This window comes from Dreissena polymorpha, chromosome 14, assembly GCF_020536995.1.
Source record: "Dreissena polymorpha isolate Duluth1 chromosome 14, UMN_Dpol_1.0, whole genome shotgun sequence".
Taxonomy (NCBI): Eukaryota; Metazoa; Mollusca; class Bivalvia; order Myida; family Dreissenidae; genus Dreissena; species Dreissena polymorpha.
The window spans coordinates 59,571,958-59,590,285 of record NC_068368.1 but is presented as its reverse complement, the minus strand read 5'-3'; the positions used below and the strand labels follow the sequence as shown (position 1 = coordinate 59,590,285).

The following is an 18,328-nucleotide window of genomic DNA, read 5'->3' as shown; positions in this document are numbered from 1 at the left end:
TAAGATTTCAGTAAATGTTCTAACTTGTCACCATTAACTTAACGTGTGCTAAGTATTGCGAATAGTACTCATATATAAACTTCTTTTACTCTATGTGGAGAATTAATTATGATGAAATACTGTATCAGATATACAAAAGAAACACACGGACACAAAAGTGCAGACATAGTGTTATCCATTTTTGTTTTACAAATTTGGTAATATTACACGCAAGCCTAAGCATTCAAAAGTTTACACGAACAAGAGCTGTGTTTGTGAAACACAATATCCCCTACTGTACTATGAAGCCACACAAAAGCTATATCCCAATTAAAAAGCCCGTTACATTGTTATTTAAGAGAACATTGCAAGAATCGTAACTTCGTCAATTATCAATGGACCAGAACAAAACTCAGTCTTGATCTGGAAGTCATGTAGATAGACTCAAACACACAAAAATCAGGAATCTTAAGGCGTTTCGGAAAAAAAATCCGGAAAAGTGTTATTTTTGAGAAAATATTGAGTCCTAGGCCCGTAGGCCCGCAACTTCGTCAAAATTCGATGTACCAGAACGAAACTCGAACTTAAACTGTAAGGCTTGTAGTCACTTTCACATCGGAAATCAGGTCAATATGTGCAAGTGTTATGGCAAAAAAACAGGAAAACTGTTGTTCTAGAGAAAATGCCTAAGTTTAAGGTTCGTTACTTCGCAAAAAAACAAATACAACGGTAGGGAACTCGAACTTGATCTGTAAGTCATGCAGGTAGAGTCACACACAAACAATCTGTTAAAAATCTGAAAGCGTTAAAGAAAACAAAACTGCGGAAACGGAATGCCGGACGGACGGAAAGACGGACGGACAGTGCGACTGCTATTTGCCCCTACCTGGGCATAAAAATACGTAAACAGTGAATGTAAAATGCATTACTATTATAGCTTACAATGTTATGAAACTTAACGTCTTAGTTGATTTAATAAGCCTAGATAAAAGTTGAAATGAAAAAAAAAATCCGGTTGTGACAACGCTTTCTTTATATACAGTGTGTTTTGATAACGTATTAAAGATTGAACATATTGTACGGTATATGTCCGGATACTTTTAACCAGGTTTTCCGAAGGAAAAACTGGTTTTAGATCGGTGAATGTCGGCGGGCGGGCGGGCGGGCGGAACAATTCTTCCGAATGCAACTCCTCCTTCATTTCTCAACGGATTTCAATGAAACTTTCACAAAATAATTGTCACCAAGTGCCCTGGCGCATATTGTCGGGATTTTATTATTCGGTCGAAATCAAGGTCGCCACGACTAAAAATAGATTGAATTTGACACAAGGGGGAGTAACTAGGAACAATCAGTAACAATGCACATTTTGAATTGTCTCCCTTTACCAGACTTTTTTTTCAAATTGAAAACCTGGTTTTGTGACAATGTTGTCCCTTGTCCATTAATTTTAACTTAATAAGTTAACAACACATCCAAATGTAGGTCTGCGTGACAGATATATGTAAACAAAAGAAGTATTTCGTTTTCTGATACTTATGTTTTCAACACAATGCCTGGTATATGCAAACGATTTATATTACATTAATCATACATTCTGAGCATTATAAAAAATTCACACTTCAGAAGACATTGGAATTGACATAATACGGTATTACTTGAGATTTAATTAAACATTTCCTAAAATTAACAAAAGATAAAACTGTCACTTTTTCACAACTCTGCATACTGCTTTCCTGTTCAATTGGGGCGTACATTATTGATTTATGTGTAAAGTATAAATAAGTAGAACAAACGTCATAACCCAATCTTATCGTTTTTAGAAAACGAAACAGAAAGTAAGTATATTCTCTGAAAACAGTTAAAATGCATATCATGTAATTCCGCATTTGATGCGACTTTGCTTTAAAGACGAAGGCACACAGGTCGATTGTGGAAAATGGTATAATATTATATTTTGTTCGTTTATAGTGTTAATTGTGTAACTGCTGGCCGATTACACGCGGTAAATAATTATGTTTTGTTATGAAGTGAATTGTATGTGTATTTTGATTTCAGATATGATTTAAGTATAAGCTATCGATACGTCATTTGTTAGGCGTAGGTGTGCTATTACTTCTCAGATAATTCAATTTACTTCATTAATATTCGTACGGAATACAATTTAATTGACATTGTAACAATCATGATTGATCATGCTGACAGTGCCATAAATTAGTTTGTCATAATGGATATCGTGTTTGAAATTATTATCCACACATATAACGTTTACCTGTCCAATAATACACAAGGGCTTGAATATGCGACGTAAATATATTTCCACTTCAAAGTTCAGGAAGTCATTTGCCTTCGGGTCAGTACCAGTTGTGATGGCTATGTGTACTGTAGTGAGCTATGTAATAGCATTGCGATTATAAATTTGATGCATTAATTTTAAAACGTTACTGTTAAATATTGAGCTATCTGTCATTTTGTTTGCTATAAACTCGTTAATGTGTTCAGTTTATATCAATTAATCTTAAATGCTTGTGTGATATTTGATTCGTGCTAGAGAAAACAATCAAAGGATATGTACGTATTACGGCATGATGTCTACCATCGTTAGTGTTACTTTACAGTACGAATCAAAACACTATATACATTTTTATCATAAGAAAATTAAGTTTGTCCATTTTCACGCTTTGGATGCATGTGTACACCGAATAGTAGAACAGAACAAAACAGAACAACATTCCTCCCAGGTATACATCAGCCTGCACAATAGTGCACAATACATAGTTATTTTCCAGTCCAAGTGTAGTACAGCATAGTATAGGTGTTCAGCGTGAGACTATTTTATCGCCAATAAACGGCAAGGCGAATAAAACAGTTTTACACTCAACTCTCGGAATCGATACATTGTGTGTGTGTCCCTTTATATTGGGCGACACAATAAACTAATTAAAGTGACGTCGGTTTCATCATATGTATTATTAAATACAGGGAAAATATTATGCTAATAAATGCAAATTATGTGCCAAATTAACAAAATATGAACGTTTTTGCAAACTTGAATTTAACAATTCTACAACTAATGTGGTTGATTTCGTTGCGTACTGAATGAATCATTTTACTAGAAATTGCATGGAATTTTCTGTACTACTTGCACAACATAAGGTTTGTAGAATAAATATTATTTAATGGATCGTACAAATTACCTCAGTTTAGTGCAAGCAAATCATTATTATTTTTTAATAAATAAATAAATACTTAAATATCAGTCAATATTAACTTAGCGAACCGAGAACGATGTGCTCATAGTGCGCTATTGTGTTATCTTGACGTCCGTCGTCCATCCGTGACTTGACGTGGGGTGTTCGTTCATGAACGTTTTCTTCAAACGACATCTCCTCCCGAACCATTGTGCAGTATTTTATGAAATTGCCCAGGAATGTTTAATGGGAGGTACTCACTACAATTGTTCAAATCGTGCGGGTCCGTTGATTTATTTGGTCAAATGGCAAAAGTGGTTAGTTTGTTAATGAAAACTTAAACCAGGATGTTTAATATGATGAATGTAACATCGCTGTGTGGTCTTCGACACAGTGTGTTATAATTATACTATCTGTGTAAATTGGCTTCAACCCAGGGAACACCGGTCTTACATAGACTTAGATAGCCCAAGGCTTTAAACTTTGGTATGTAGCATCATATATAGGTCCTCTACAACGTTGTTGCAAATTTGCCACTGGGGTCAAACGTGGCCGATTACCGGAGGTCACCGGGTGTTAATAGAATTATGTAGGGAAAACCTTAAAGTCCTGTTTTCTGAAGCCGCAAGCCCAATGCGTTTTACTTGGTATGAAAAATTGTCTGGTTGTTCTCTACCAATGTATTTCAACTAATTTCCTTTGGTCGAAACTTGCTCCACCCCAAATGCCACCAGTTTTACATAGACTTATATAAGAAATACCTTAAAAAGCATGTTTTTAAACCGCAAAGCCGAAGGCTTTCATATTTGGTATGTAGCATTACTGACCCCGCTCCGGGGTCACCAGTTTTAAATTGATGTTTACCGGGAAAGCCTTTACAAAATTTCATCAAGCCTTTCAATTTTGCACGTGGTGTTGTCCTCCATATGTCCTCTTGACTTCGAAGTATGTTCAAATTATGCCACTGGGAGAAAACAATGGTGTTGACCATGGGGCATAAGTTTTACATAGAATTATGTTGGCAATACCTTTAAAAAATCAACTTGTCCATGAATTTCATATTTTGAATGCAGTATTATCCAGAAGACCTCAACATAACTATTCAAATCACGCCCCTGGTTTGCAAACTGTGCACGCCCCAGGACTAACATTTGTAATATTACCATGTAACAAAACAGTTTAATTTATTGTATTAGAAACATAAAGGTCATGAGCTTTGATATTTTGTATCTAACAACAGATAGTGGTCCTAAACAATGTTTGGGCAAATCATGCCTATGGTGTCACACAAGGTCTTACCCCATGAATAACATGATTTGTATAGACTTTAATAACAAAATAATATTTAAGAATCTTCTATATAATGACAAGACCTGGAGGGGTAACTATTGGTAAGTAACATCGTATAGTGGTTCTCCACTACATTTGTACTTATTATGCCCCTGTAGTCAACGTCAAAAGTAACCCGCAATCAGGGGTCTCGAGTATTATACCACTGAGGTAGAGCTTTTCAGGTGATTGTAAAATCTTCCACTGAGTCATCTTTTGTTTCGGGTTTATACAATTGGTCAGAAAAATAAGTTAGACTATCTTTGTTTTTATTTGTCAACTGGTAGTTTTCATTTATGATACGTTCGTGCTTTACTTGCCCTTAGTAAACTAAACATAATTACGCAATTATAAATAATTTCAATATTGAATTGGTACTAATATTCCTGCCATCCGTGCATGCATATATTCCTGACTAGTATGTAGAATAATATTTCAGTATATGCTGTGCTATGTTTAGGTTTGAAGTTCGGAACTTCTAACGGGGAAATTCAAAACTTTCGATGTTAAGCCATTCAGCTTCTTTTATTTTAGCATATTTAGACGTTTAAGACAACTACCCAAAAAAATAATTCAAAATGTCGGCTTTGTATTATACTCTTACTTGAAAACTTATAATTCATTCAACCGTTACTGTAAAACTAAGATTACATTCTAAAATTAATATTGAATCTAAACGTGCCGTCGAATCCTTTTATTGGTGTTATTTAGGTCATGAAAAATATGGAAGCTTAAAATGTTTTATAATGAAAGCTTTATTTATAAATGTATCGCAGAAGAACTATTTTAATACTGAAGGTTCGACGAACTCATACATTCAGATTGGCATGACAATCAACGTCTGGTTAATACTTTATATTTTAAAGGCTGCTGGAAAAGCATTAATAGTAGCGGCAATTGATTTTGGGACAACTTATTCTGGTTGGGCATTCTCTTTTAAACACGAGTTTGAAAGTGATCCTACCAAGGTTTCTACAAAAATTTGGAGAGAATCCAGTCTCTTGTCTAATAAAGGTAAACACATGAATGTCTCTATATATACATTATTCAATAAATTAAATCTATAAATAAAACAATGATTTAATGCGTTCCGTTGAATATCCATCCAGTTTCTTTTATTACGCTACTTATATTGAAATATAAGCTAGTGCTAGATATGAAAATAATATGTTAAAAACGAAATGAACACTTAAATTTTCGTTTACATATATTTTAGTGTATTTTATAAGTGTTGATGACAAATTACAGAATAATTAGTGTCAATCAATTGTTATACACTTCAGGTCCAACATGTATTCTTATCAATCCTGATGGACAAACACTTGGGAAATTTGGCTATGAAGCAGAAACGTACTATAGTGAGCTTTGCACAAAAGGACTGCAGAAGGATTATTACTACTTTCACAGATTTAAAATGATGTTATGGGATAAGGTAATATTGTACGTATTATACATTTTTGGATCATGTACATCCATCGAGCAGACAACAAAGTTACATCATTGTAACTTTCTGTCCCAACAAAACAGACACTACTGTTTTAATGTACATATACACCTTTATATCAAAGATTAATCTTAGTCTTAAAAGTATTGCATAACAAAATCAACTTTATTTTATAATAACTCACACTGTCTTAAACAATCACTTGCAGGTGATGACGACAGATGCGCAAGTCGAAGATGCTAGCGGAAAATTATTGCCAGCTTTGCTAGTATTCTCATTGTCAATCCGGTACGCATGTTTATGAGTTTGTATGTTTATGAATTTGTATTTGTCTATTTACTAAGAAATATTAATGTATGTGCTTAAACGACATCCATGGATGGAACGATAAAAGAAAGTGATTTTCACTGGGTCCTCACTGTTCCTGCGATATGGAATGACCAGGCCAAACATTTCCTGAGGCTTGCAGCTGAGAAGGTGTGTATTTTACTATGCACATTTTTTGCAATACCTTAGCGGTTGCCGTAAGGTAATGTTTTATTGATTTTGCAGTACCTTCAGCGCTTTGATTTTATATTATATAGTCCATCTTACTAAAGACTAAGCGCGCGTAGGTAAAGAGAGCCAAACGCAAGCTAGTTGATTAAAAATTTGGTGAATCAATTCAAAAATTACAACAAACCATGATTTACATGAAGAGTTGAATAGATATGTTGTGAATCATTCACACAATATTAACTAGAATTGTAATTTTGAAATTGAACAGCCTTCTACGAAAGTCGGTGAACGTATTGCATTGAGCCCAATATGAACATTTTCACGTCTAAGTGAATACAAGGAAAATAAACACAACAGCATAACAAATACAAAAACAACTGTATAGATAACTGATTAAAATAAGGAAGGAATATTTAAGCTAACCTACCTCGAGTTCATCAGAAGCAAAGTTTCACGTTCGAACCGACAAAAGTAAAATCTGTTTGCAGTAAACCCCAAGCAAATTTAACTGTCAATTAGCGGAATGACTTACTTTTGGGGCTGTCGCCTCGACCCTCTCGCTAATTTACGCTTATTTGTTATTATTAATACACATCGAACTGGTAGGGGATGGCGGCCGTAAAGAAATTAACAAGTCATACGTATTAACGTCGACGCATGCGTAAAACGTTGTTATATATTTTGGGGCATAGTTAGATTACAAACAACAATTTGATCCTGCAAACAAAACGTACACTTTACAGTATGTCTTAATTGGCTCTACAGTTGCATATCTAATTACACGATAACAGTGTAAATTTTGCGAGTAATTTTCGTAAAGCTGACTTTTCGTATCCATTTTAAAATACAAGTGGGCAATGCTTACAGTTTGTTAGAAGTCCACTAAAAAGTTAATGTGCATTTGGTATATTAGGCTGGCATCGATGGTGATTACCTGAGTATTGCTCTCGAACCAGAAGCCGCGTCATTGTATTGCAGACACCTTCCAGTAGAAAAACAATCACTGTCGGCCAGTACGCTCTCGGCATTAAGAGAGGGAAAGACGTACCTTGTACTCGATGCAGGAAGTAGTCTGTTTTCTAATAATGCATTATTGGTGCTAAATAAGTTGCGTATGTTGTAATTTTGTGTTGACCATGTATGTTTAATTAATGTTACAGGAAGCACAGTTGACATCACAGTACATAAGGTATGTCATAGTGGAAGGCTGAAAGAAGTCTACAAAAGCAAGCGGTGGCGCCTGGGGAGGAACAAAGGTCGATGAGGCCTTCATTAAATTTCTCGACGAAATAGCGGGTAAGTCATGCTGTATATTATGTCATGTAACTAGTTGAAACAGGCATATAACTTTTTCGTCTGAAATATGATCAACATTATTGACAGACTTTCATAGTTAATATTGATACTCAAGAATAAATCTCATAGTTGTCAGTGACATTTAATTAAACCTCTAAACATTTAAACATTCGTAATGAGTGCTACACGTATTTATCGTTTTGCATGTGTTCAAACAATGATATACTTGTTATCAAGGTGGAGACGTTATTGAGTATTTAAAAAAAGAAGCCATGGATGATTACTGGGAACTGCTGAGAAACTTTGAGGTGAAAAAGAGAACAATAGATGCTGATTCCGACGAGCTCGTTACATATAAAGTACCGTTCAAAATGTTAGAGTTTGTTCTCGAATTGAAACCAGCGACTTTAAAACAGGTTATATAGAACTCCAAGTGTTCTGAACAGGTAAAATGAATATATGTATATATTTATCATTTATTTTTGATGATTTTTTGGCAAAAGACTTGAGTACTATGCAATTTTCTTGTATGTTGTGATTTTTATTATGTTTTCTAGAATACAGACAACATTTGTTCTAGACATTTTTGCTCAGACTTAAGACAAATATGTCTGTATTTATTGAATGTCTCTTGATCGGTTATTAACTGGTGTTTTGCATTGTTTCAACAAATGTATCTATAATGACCCCACTTTGAATCATAACTGGAAGAAGATTTAAATTTGCGTTATGAACAACAAATTCCACTTACTGTTGTGCTAATGAAATGATAATCACAAAAATACTTTTCAGATTGACCTATCTGGAGACAAGATGCGTTTATATGCAAACCTGTTCCGGTCGTTTTTTGACGCCTCAATCAGCAGCATCGTTCTGCACCTTGACGATCTTCTACATAAACCTGAGAACGCTGATGTTGAAGCCATATTAATGGTCGGTTGCTATTCAGAATCCCCACTGCTTCAACAAACCATCCGAAAAAAGTTCAACGATCTTAAGGTCGTTATTCCTAATGAAGCAGGGCTGGCTGTACTGAAAGGAGCTGTTATTTATGGTCATGATTCAACCGTCATCAGAGAACGTGTAGCAAAGTATACATATGGGACTGATATTGAGGGTGAAGAAATTTCTCCTGGACTATTTACAGATCATCGATTTGACACACTTATTGCGAATGGACAAACATTGGTTGTTGGCGAACCACAACAAGAGAAGACATACCAACCAGTGAAAATAGATCAGAAAGCGCTGGATTTTGACATTTACGTGACGCGCGATAAAAAACCCTACATACGTTACTGATCTCGGGTGTCAAAAGATTGGTTCGTTCGAAGTGCCAATATCTGGGCGAGGCTTAGAGCGATGGGTTACTGCAAGAATGCTATTTGGCGGAACTGAAATTGAGGTTGTTTGTATTGAAGAGGCTACAGGAAAAGAAACAAAATCAAAGGTTGACTTTCTGCAATAAAATGCATAATACAAGTTAAAAACGTGAAGTAAGATATGCCATGAATACATAGAACAGGTTTCATCAAGTTCCTGACTGTAAATGTCAAACCCGTCGATCAAGCACGCGTGAACAATAGGTACGCTACATTGGAATGAAAATTTAGTGGAAATGATTGTATTCAATAATGCAAACTGCAAATGCAATTCATCAGTTCATACATATTCGTATCAACCAGTTGGGTTTGTATTGATGTTAATTTATAATACTTACACGTATAACCGATATGTCTGCAACTGTCACGAATCAGAGTCGGCGAGAAATAATACTAATATTATTATTATTATTATTATCTTGAAAAAAGCACGAAGAAATTTTTTTTTAGAAAAAAATATTTATACGGAGACTAAATTTTCTTAAGCGATCGTTTGTTATTGAAATTAGCTATGCAATCCATACATATATTATTAAAAGATAATACTACAATTGAAACTTTATGTTTGTATAATAACAACTGTTTTCCAGTTTCACGAACTAGCTATACTTTGATTGGATAATATCCCTACGTTACCTGTTTTGTTTTTTATATCCCTATAAACCCATACACTTACATATACAAAACATGCTCGTAAATATTCATTACCATGCTATTTCTTAAATAAATAAGTAACCTTATGAAATCCATGTTGTGTTCGAATCTATACGACACCTACCACATTCGTAAACAGCAAAATGACTTAAGTTGCGCTTACGTTTACGATATACCGGATTGAAACCGATACTGAAACGGGAATGGTATGACAGCGGGTACAAGTCCGCTGTGGGTCTGAAAGTGTTGATATCACAGCATATAACCACTTTGCGTTGAAATTATAAGAAGCATTTTGAAGCATTTCATCAATTTATACAAAGTCTGAATAATAATGCCTGACGCATGCATAAATTATGAATGCAGTAAGGAGTAATGTTCCCAACAGTTCAATCACCAATAAATGCAGAAACATGTCATTCAATATCTTAATGAAACACATGCCGTAAATAAACACCACCACATATCGAGTATCAAACTCATGAAAGCAAAGTCATCGCCAGAACCAATGAGAGTAACAGCACACTTGCTCATTGTGATATTATGACACTAGAAAATAAAATGCACATTAAAATGAAAATGCCCACTCCCTTATTCATGCATGTACAAAAGGCGATAATATTGTTATAATACAGCTTACTATGATATAACCATTCACGTTACAGTTTAAGCAAAATAATAAGCACGCTCGTCATTTTATTCAACGCGAGAAAATGACACGATTAACGTGTAAGGATGATATTGGTTATTAACCAAGTGTGTCATATGAAGGATTGTTAATTACTAATTAGCAACAATTTATTAAATTTGCGATTTTTTTATAAGTTTTTATGATAATGTGTTTAATTACTATTAAATACAATGTTGGGTTGGGTATTCGATACACCATACATTGCATAGTCTGAATACAGTGATGAATATAAAAAGCAAGAGGCAAAGTTTGATTCACTTTATTCACTTTTTCAAACAAACCAAGCAATTTCTCGCTTTAGTCATGCAAATTATTAAGAATGTCTGTTAATAAAGGAGTCAAAACAAGTTCTACTGTGAAAATGGTGCACTAACGTTCCATGTGTATTTTAGAGTTTATGCGCAGTGTTTTAATACATTACTGAATATTTGTCATGTTTGATATGAAGAAATGTCCTTGCCTTTCATTTAACCACCTTTAATTCGATTAATACATGTCAATTTTTTCTAAAGATTATGTCATTAAAAGGTTTGCATAGACCTATATTTTTAATTTAATAATTTTATTTTATGTGTGATGCATTTTAATATTCTTTGAATATTTATTTGCTTAAAGAAGAGATAAAATTTCGCTCATTTTTAATGTCTTATTTACATATACGCCTACTATTTTTAAATGGCCTTGTTATTTCAAGCACTATATTAAACATGTCGTGTGTTTTTTTTTACAAATGTTACCGTTTGATTTCTTTGTGGGGTGCAAGTAGTATATGCAATATTTGAAAACACATGCATTTGTATGAGGTCAAAGAAGACATTTTGTTACTCATGTTTATTTTAGTTTAACAAACATCTTTAGTCCCATTCACATATTTTTTATATTTTTCAAAGGCTCTGCCATGACAAAATCTGTACTTAACACGTTGGTATTGTTTTTACAAATATTTAATTTTCATGCATGTGGTGGTGCATAGTTAATTCTTATTATTCAATCTGAACCAACCACATTACAACTATCAACACTGTTCGTTTCACTGCACGGCATTTAAATGCACATTATTTATGTAAATGAGAACTTCGTTTTGGTATTGTAATAAACTTTTCCAGAAGACTGGTCCAATATTACACACATGTTTGACAGCATAAGATGAAAATTAATGTTTACAATACCGGCAGCTAAAATACAAAAATATTGAATGGAAATATTACTTCAAGTGTGGTCCGCGATGCGTTATATAACCTTCGTCACATGTGACTTGGTATTCGTTTATCAATTAAGATTTTAAAAAATGCTTTTAAAATCGCCCTTGATATACCCACCACCCATCGCTGTTCTATCTAAGATGAACTGCTGAACAGAAATCAATGATAATATGTTGTCAATAATTATTACTAATTGACCACGTTCGCGAAGTCACAATTAACAGCGTTCTCAGGTTTATGTAGACGATCGTAAAGGTGCATAACGATGCTGCTGATTGAGGCATCAAAAGCCGTCAGTCCGTAATGATAATAATACATACTTTTCATGCAATGGACACCAATCGTGATACATCGGCTATCTCCGGACTCCTCCGTAAGATAGGCAGATTTAAGCAATAAATCGTCTGCTTATCCAGATTGAATGGACACTTATCCGAGTCTCAAACCGGACAAACAATTTTCCTTTTTATCACGTCTTAAATAACATTCTTGTTATTAAAATGGAGCTATACAGTTCCGATTTTTTTACCTAGGAATTTTTGACAGATACTGACACAAATGCAAAACTGCTTCAATCTTTGAACAAGTCCCGCTCACATTATTCGGTGTATTTCCCATGTAGAATGCATTTAATTGAAAATTTAAGATACGTTTAATCATTTACGTGCACTTCGACCTAAATGAAAATATCACTGCATTTGTTAATGTAGTTGTAATAAACTATTTGAATAACAACCATCGGTTTGGTACCAAATGATACACGATTAATTACCGTGGATTAACGGTACCATTTTGGGCAATTTTAGCTGGATTATGGGGTTCGCCTGTTTCGCCCCTCTTAGACCGCCTCTGGTAGGTGCCCCGACAGTTGTCCTACTTCATGATCCAATCACGTTTACAAATAAAATGACGAACATGTGCTGAATGTTGACCTTTTCAGTGATCCATTCACGTTCACAAATAGATTGACGTGCGTGTACTCAATGATGACCTTTTCAATGATCCATTCAGGTTAACAAATAGATTGACGTGCGTGTACTCAATTTTGACATTTATGTGTATTCATTCATGATCACCATTAATATAATACCATTAGTCTACTGAATGTTGACCTTTTTAATGATCCAACCACGTTTATCGATATAAATACATTAAGATGTTACTATAGGGACGGCTATACTTGCAGATTGTACGCCAGCGATCGAGTCGATAGCGCGAGGGTTGTATTCAACACAGCGACTAGTTTTTCATTAAAACACATTATTGGGCTGTAACAGAGGCTTAAAGCAGTAAAAATAAACTCGCTGGATGATTCTCAACTATTCGCGATAAATTATACAAGATTTATACTCCATTACGCTTGAGAATATACATTTGCATTCGCGATTTTGATGCTTAAACAAGCATTGGGCTAGAAAATATTGCGTTACGCGTTGTTTACCAGGATCTGAATAGCGATGGAAATAATAGGAATAATTAGCCTGCCCAACTGGTTGGTCGGAATATTGGCTTCAGTGTTAGCAATATGTGTGTAAGTATTAAACTAAATGCAAATACAAGAATATGCAAAAGCATAAAATAATATGCGTCATCAACAACTGACTTCAAATGCTTGATTGTTACAGTCTGTATGAAAGCTTAACACTGGTATATTCGTTACAATATGTAAATTGTATTAGCTGTTAACCTGTTTTCGTCGACAGGTGATATCAGTTTACTTCCTCATTTCCTTTGCTAGTTTGTGTGGAGGTCATTGTATCAAGTTTAAAAGTAATCCTAATAAAACAAACACAAAAACCAGGCTAGTGGTTTTGTTAAGAGGGTGAATGTAAAATGTAGAAAATAAGAAAAAAAACTTATTTCGTTTTAGAAGAAAAGACCATTCTTTTAAAGGGGCCTTTTCACGTTTGGGTAAATAAAAAAAATTAAAAAAAAATGTTTCAGATTCTCAAATGTTCGTGTTAGTTATGTTATTGTAAGGAAACAGTAACGTTGGACATTAACCATGCTCTAAATAGCCATTATATGCTTCTTTTGACGAACCTGCAACTAATAAAGCGTTGCAACGCGAAACGAATTAATAATTTGGAGAGTTCTGTTGTTGTCTTTATATTTCGTGAAACTACGAGGATTGCTTATTTAAAGTATAAAATAAATCTTTCACTGTAACAGGAAGGATGGCCGAGTGGTCTCAGTGATTGACTTTTTTACTCCAGGACTCCAGGGGTCAGTGGTTCGAGCCCTGTTGAGGGTTTCTTTTTTTTCTTTTTTTTTTAAACATTATTCTTGATTTTTTACTGGCGCATTTTAGATCCAATGTTTACATTTATCAATATAAAGCAAGGAATGACAAACTTCAAAACGTGCCAAAATCTGTGAAAATGCCTCTTTCAAACAAGTTGAAATTGTAAAAGTATCCCCCGGGTGGTTGTTTGAAATACATAAAAACATAATCGATATATTTGCCCAATTTGACAATAATTTATGTCTTTTTCTTCCATTAAATCATGATATTTAATGACATTCGTGTTTTGTAAATAATTAGATATAATCAATAGTTCACGCAGTCTTTGGAAAGGATAACATTTGAACATATAATGGAGTCCGTCTGCTATTTCTAATAGAAATCATCTGCTATTTTCCTTGGAATTCGTCTGCTATGTATAACCGAAATCATCTGCTATTTTCCCTGGAATTCGTCTGCTATGTATAACCGAAATCATCTGCTACTTTCCCTGAATTTAAGACTGATCTACTATCCGTTAAGCTGGCAGCTTGTGCGATATTGAATTAAACTTGATGATGATCTTACACGATATTAGATTTGAAGGGACTTGTTCACAGATTTTCACATATTTGATATCTTGAAAAATCTGTACGCAATTACAATAGCAAGTTAAACGATGTAATACAAAATTAGCCTTCCATGAGTCCGGAACCACTGAGGCCAAACACTAACGCGCTATTACTGCACTTCACAGGTCTTGGATTTAGAGGTTATAAATGCAAAAACGAACACAAAGCTATATAACTTATGTTTAGGATGAAAAATACTCGTGCTATTTTGATTACATATACAGCAAGGCATAGGTATCCTTTGACGATACACATGTATTAAAACTAGCATATATATATTTCGATGTTTGCTTACAGATATATACATTTTGATAAATCAGGTATACGTGGTACAAACAAAGCCTGTTTCGCAGATTGGGGATACCGACGAAGAAAACCGTGTTTCTACTGGGAGACTTCGTGGACATGTTAAAGGAGGTAAATTCATATGAGGCTTGCTTTGCGAAAAGGGGGTTTTAATGCAAATGAGTAAAGTATCGTCCCAGATTAGCTTGTGCAGTCCGCACATGCTAATAAAAGACAACACTTTTTGCTTGTATTGTCTTTTTCTATTTAAAGGAAGACTATTCTTGACGAAAAGTAAGTTAAGGCGAATTTCGTCCCTGATTAGCCTGTACTGCACAGGCTAAACGGGGACGACACTTTTCGCACATGCATTAAACCCCGTTTCCAGAGAGCGAGGCTTATATGTACCGTATGTGTGCAATCCGCGTATTTAATATCCTACCACACCATCAGAGGGGCTCACATGATTGCATTAGTACTCATATTGTCCGTGTACATGTTTGTATAGTAAAGAAAGTGATACTTTGCATTCCCAAATAAATGTTCCTTGATAGCAAAGCTAACATTGATGTTGGTCAAGAAAGTGCATTAATATTGTACTTTTCGTTTTTGCAAGTGGTTTTAACAGTTTAACTTAAAAGAGGCAATATAATGATTTATTTATTATTTTTAACCGAGTGCATAGAGCATAGGGGAGGAAGAAAGGCGCTTTAATATTTTTGTTTAATAAGACACACTGATCTTCCAATGACACTTGCTGTGGTATTATATGGTTTGTCCAAAAGCAAAAGTTAAAGCTGTTAAATTATGATAATACCTCTGCACAAATTTACATTAAGTTTTCTGATTTGCAATAACAAAAACAAGGAGCAAGTTATATGATCATTTTGGAAATCTGTTGTTGCTTTATTTTCAGGGTTTCAGTTACATTAGTATGGACTTGTACAAAAAACACGGAAAAGTATTTGGGTAAGATATTTAAATAATACTATTAAATGAATTAATAATGTGACACTATTATTTGCATGTTAACTTTCATTTCAAATTTTGATTATGAAATACATTTGATGTACTGAACGCGTTTAAATAATTTGAAAGAAAATCGTTTAATTATATCTCTGCGTGGTAAAACAACGAAGTTTATAATCATATTATTTGATACATAGTTTTATATTTAAATATTTCTCATTTGGGTATGTTGATTTGTGTTATCTATGCATTTGAACCTATCATTTGTCTGCATTTGCATTGGGAATCTCGATGCAGTGTAAATGTAAATGTGTTACTTGAATTCAACAGGTAATACGGATTTCAATCAGAATGAATAAGACATAATGCTAAATATTTAGCTACATAGCAAAAAATGTCAGCAGCCCAATGATATGTTTTCACCTCAATCGTGTTTACTTCTCTCTATCGCGTCCGTATAAATTAACTTATAAATATTACCAATTTATCAAGCCAGATGCGGATCGCGATTCAATCAAGACGAATGAATGAAGTATTCATCTAAAGTAAATGTATTTGCATTTCAAAGAGTGATGTTGCGCACCGACTCATACTGGATACATGAGAGCTACGTCGTGCTTCCGACGCTGCCCGAATCCATTCTCGCGTTCGCTCGTAAATGTTCGGATATTGTCGCCGGAAATTCACATGGAAGATATTATTGTCACACACACATAAAAACGAGAATTTTGTATCGCGTTAAATCTATGTTACCAAACCACATAGAGCGTTGAAATTTTGATCATTGCTATCAGGAACACTGGTTTCTAATGTGCTAACAACTGCCTTGCGTCGTTTAGAAATTATTAAATGTAAAGTAATTATATATGTTAGCATAATACAAGAAATATTACATTGCTCAGTGTGAAGCATTTTATCTTTAATCTATAACATATACTTAAAATATATAACACATTTAAAACTATTAAATATGTATATACAAATCACTAGGACATGTACCAAGGTAAAGACACAAACCAATACATGTAACACACTGTTTTAATAAGAATTAAAATGGAATGTATTATATTTTAATGCAGTCTGATGTGAAATTGTGATGCTATGGGTGTACACGAAAAAAATTAACACACGTATTATGTTTTTTTAATAATTCTGTGTCAAATGAGAGGTTAGGAGTTCGATAAAACTTGTTAAAAGGGACGTTCACGTTTTGGAATATTGTCAAAATTAAAAAAAACGGTTCAGATTTGTAAATTGTTTTCGTTATAGTTATGATATTTGTGAGGATACAGTGATAGTGAACATTAACAATTCTCTAAAATATCCATTATACGCAATTCTTGATGATTTCAAAACCTGAAAATTTTAAAGCGTTGCAACGCGAAACGATTGAGTAATTTGGAGAGTTCTGTTGTTGTCGTTATATGCTGTGACACAACGTGGATTGCTGATATAAAGTATAAAATACATCACTATTGCATGAGCACGGATGACCGAGTGGTCTTAGCGTAAGACTTTTACTCGAGGGGTCATTGATTAGAGCCCAGTTGAGGGTTTTTTTCTTTCTTTTTCTTACAGGAGCTTTTAAGATCCAATGTTTACATTCATCAATATAAAACATTTAATAACAAACTACAATACATGCCAACATCTGTAAAATAGTCCCTTTAAAACTTGATCCGTTGATTTAACCAATATGTGTCACAGCAAGTTAGGTAACTGGGTACTTGCCATAAATAAAGGCAATTTTTACTTTAATAAAAATCACTACCTGTATTTAGACAATAAAACGTATTGAACATACTTGTCGATAGCCAATGCCAACCACGTATCGAATCGTTGGGTCAACTGTTCACCAAACTTCTTGACATTTTTTGTGTTTTGTAGGCTCTATACAGGGAACAAGCCGACCATGGTAATCAGCGACCCAGACATCATTAAGCACATCATGGTTAAAGATTTTGAACACTTCACCGACAGACCAGTAAGTGTGTCACTTTAAATGCTTAAAGAAAATATTAACAGCAAATTTGCATAACATTCAAGGACTGAAAAGAGGTTGTTTGATTTATTAACCCATTCATGCCTAGCGTCCTGAAAAAAGGACATTGCAAACAGCGTAGACCCAGATGAGACGCCGCATAATACGGCGTCTCATCTGGGTCTGCGCTGTTTGCTTAAATGAATTTCTTTATGAAATATTATAAATATAGAAATAAATATACTTGACACCCCTAATTTTGGAAATAAATTGATCCAATTTAGAAGGATAGGAGAGTCCACTGGGCATAAATGGGTTAAGCAATTCGATAAATGCGTTTACTCGATCAAAAGCTGTGTGTATAGGAAACTGAAAAAAAATGTGAAGGTCACCAACATGACAAATGTGAAGGTCACCAACATGACAAATGTGAAGGTCACCAACATGACAAATGTGAAGGTCACCAACATGACAAATGTGAAGGTCACCAACATGACAAATGTGAAGGTCACCAACATGACGATACTTTTATAGAATTACTAGCTCACTGATGTTTGAATACCAAAAACGC

The 18,328-nt window shown here is 34.2% G+C and overlaps 1 protein-coding gene across 6 annotated transcripts in view; it reads left to right on the top strand.

Annotated features, from left to right (window-relative positions):
* The first annotated feature begins 1,835 nt into the window (after positions 1-1,835).
* LOC127857890 (cytochrome P450 3A9-like) overlaps positions 1,836-18,328 on the top strand; it is a 28,806-nt gene continuing 12,313 nt past the window's right edge. The window contains exons 1-7 of one of the 6 annotated variants that reach the window (XM_052394614.1): positions 7,112-7,508; positions 7,602-7,737; positions 7,975-8,183; positions 8,530-9,323; positions 14,843-14,939; positions 15,724-15,776; positions 17,664-17,760. In XM_052394614.1, the coding sequence (XP_052250574.1) occupies positions 14,928-14,939; positions 15,724-15,776; positions 17,664-17,760 (162 nt within the window). In that variant the 5' untranslated portion in view covers positions 7,112-7,508; positions 7,602-7,737; positions 7,975-8,183; positions 8,530-9,323; positions 14,843-14,927. Of the gene's footprint in view, positions 1,922-7,111; positions 7,738-7,974; positions 8,184-8,529; positions 9,324-12,746; positions 13,198-14,842; positions 14,940-15,394; positions 15,580-15,723; positions 15,777-17,663; positions 17,761-18,328 lie in introns of those variants that run through there. The other 5 variants (XM_052394615.1, XM_052394612.1, XM_052394611.1 and 2 more) reach the window with 5 other exon arrangements.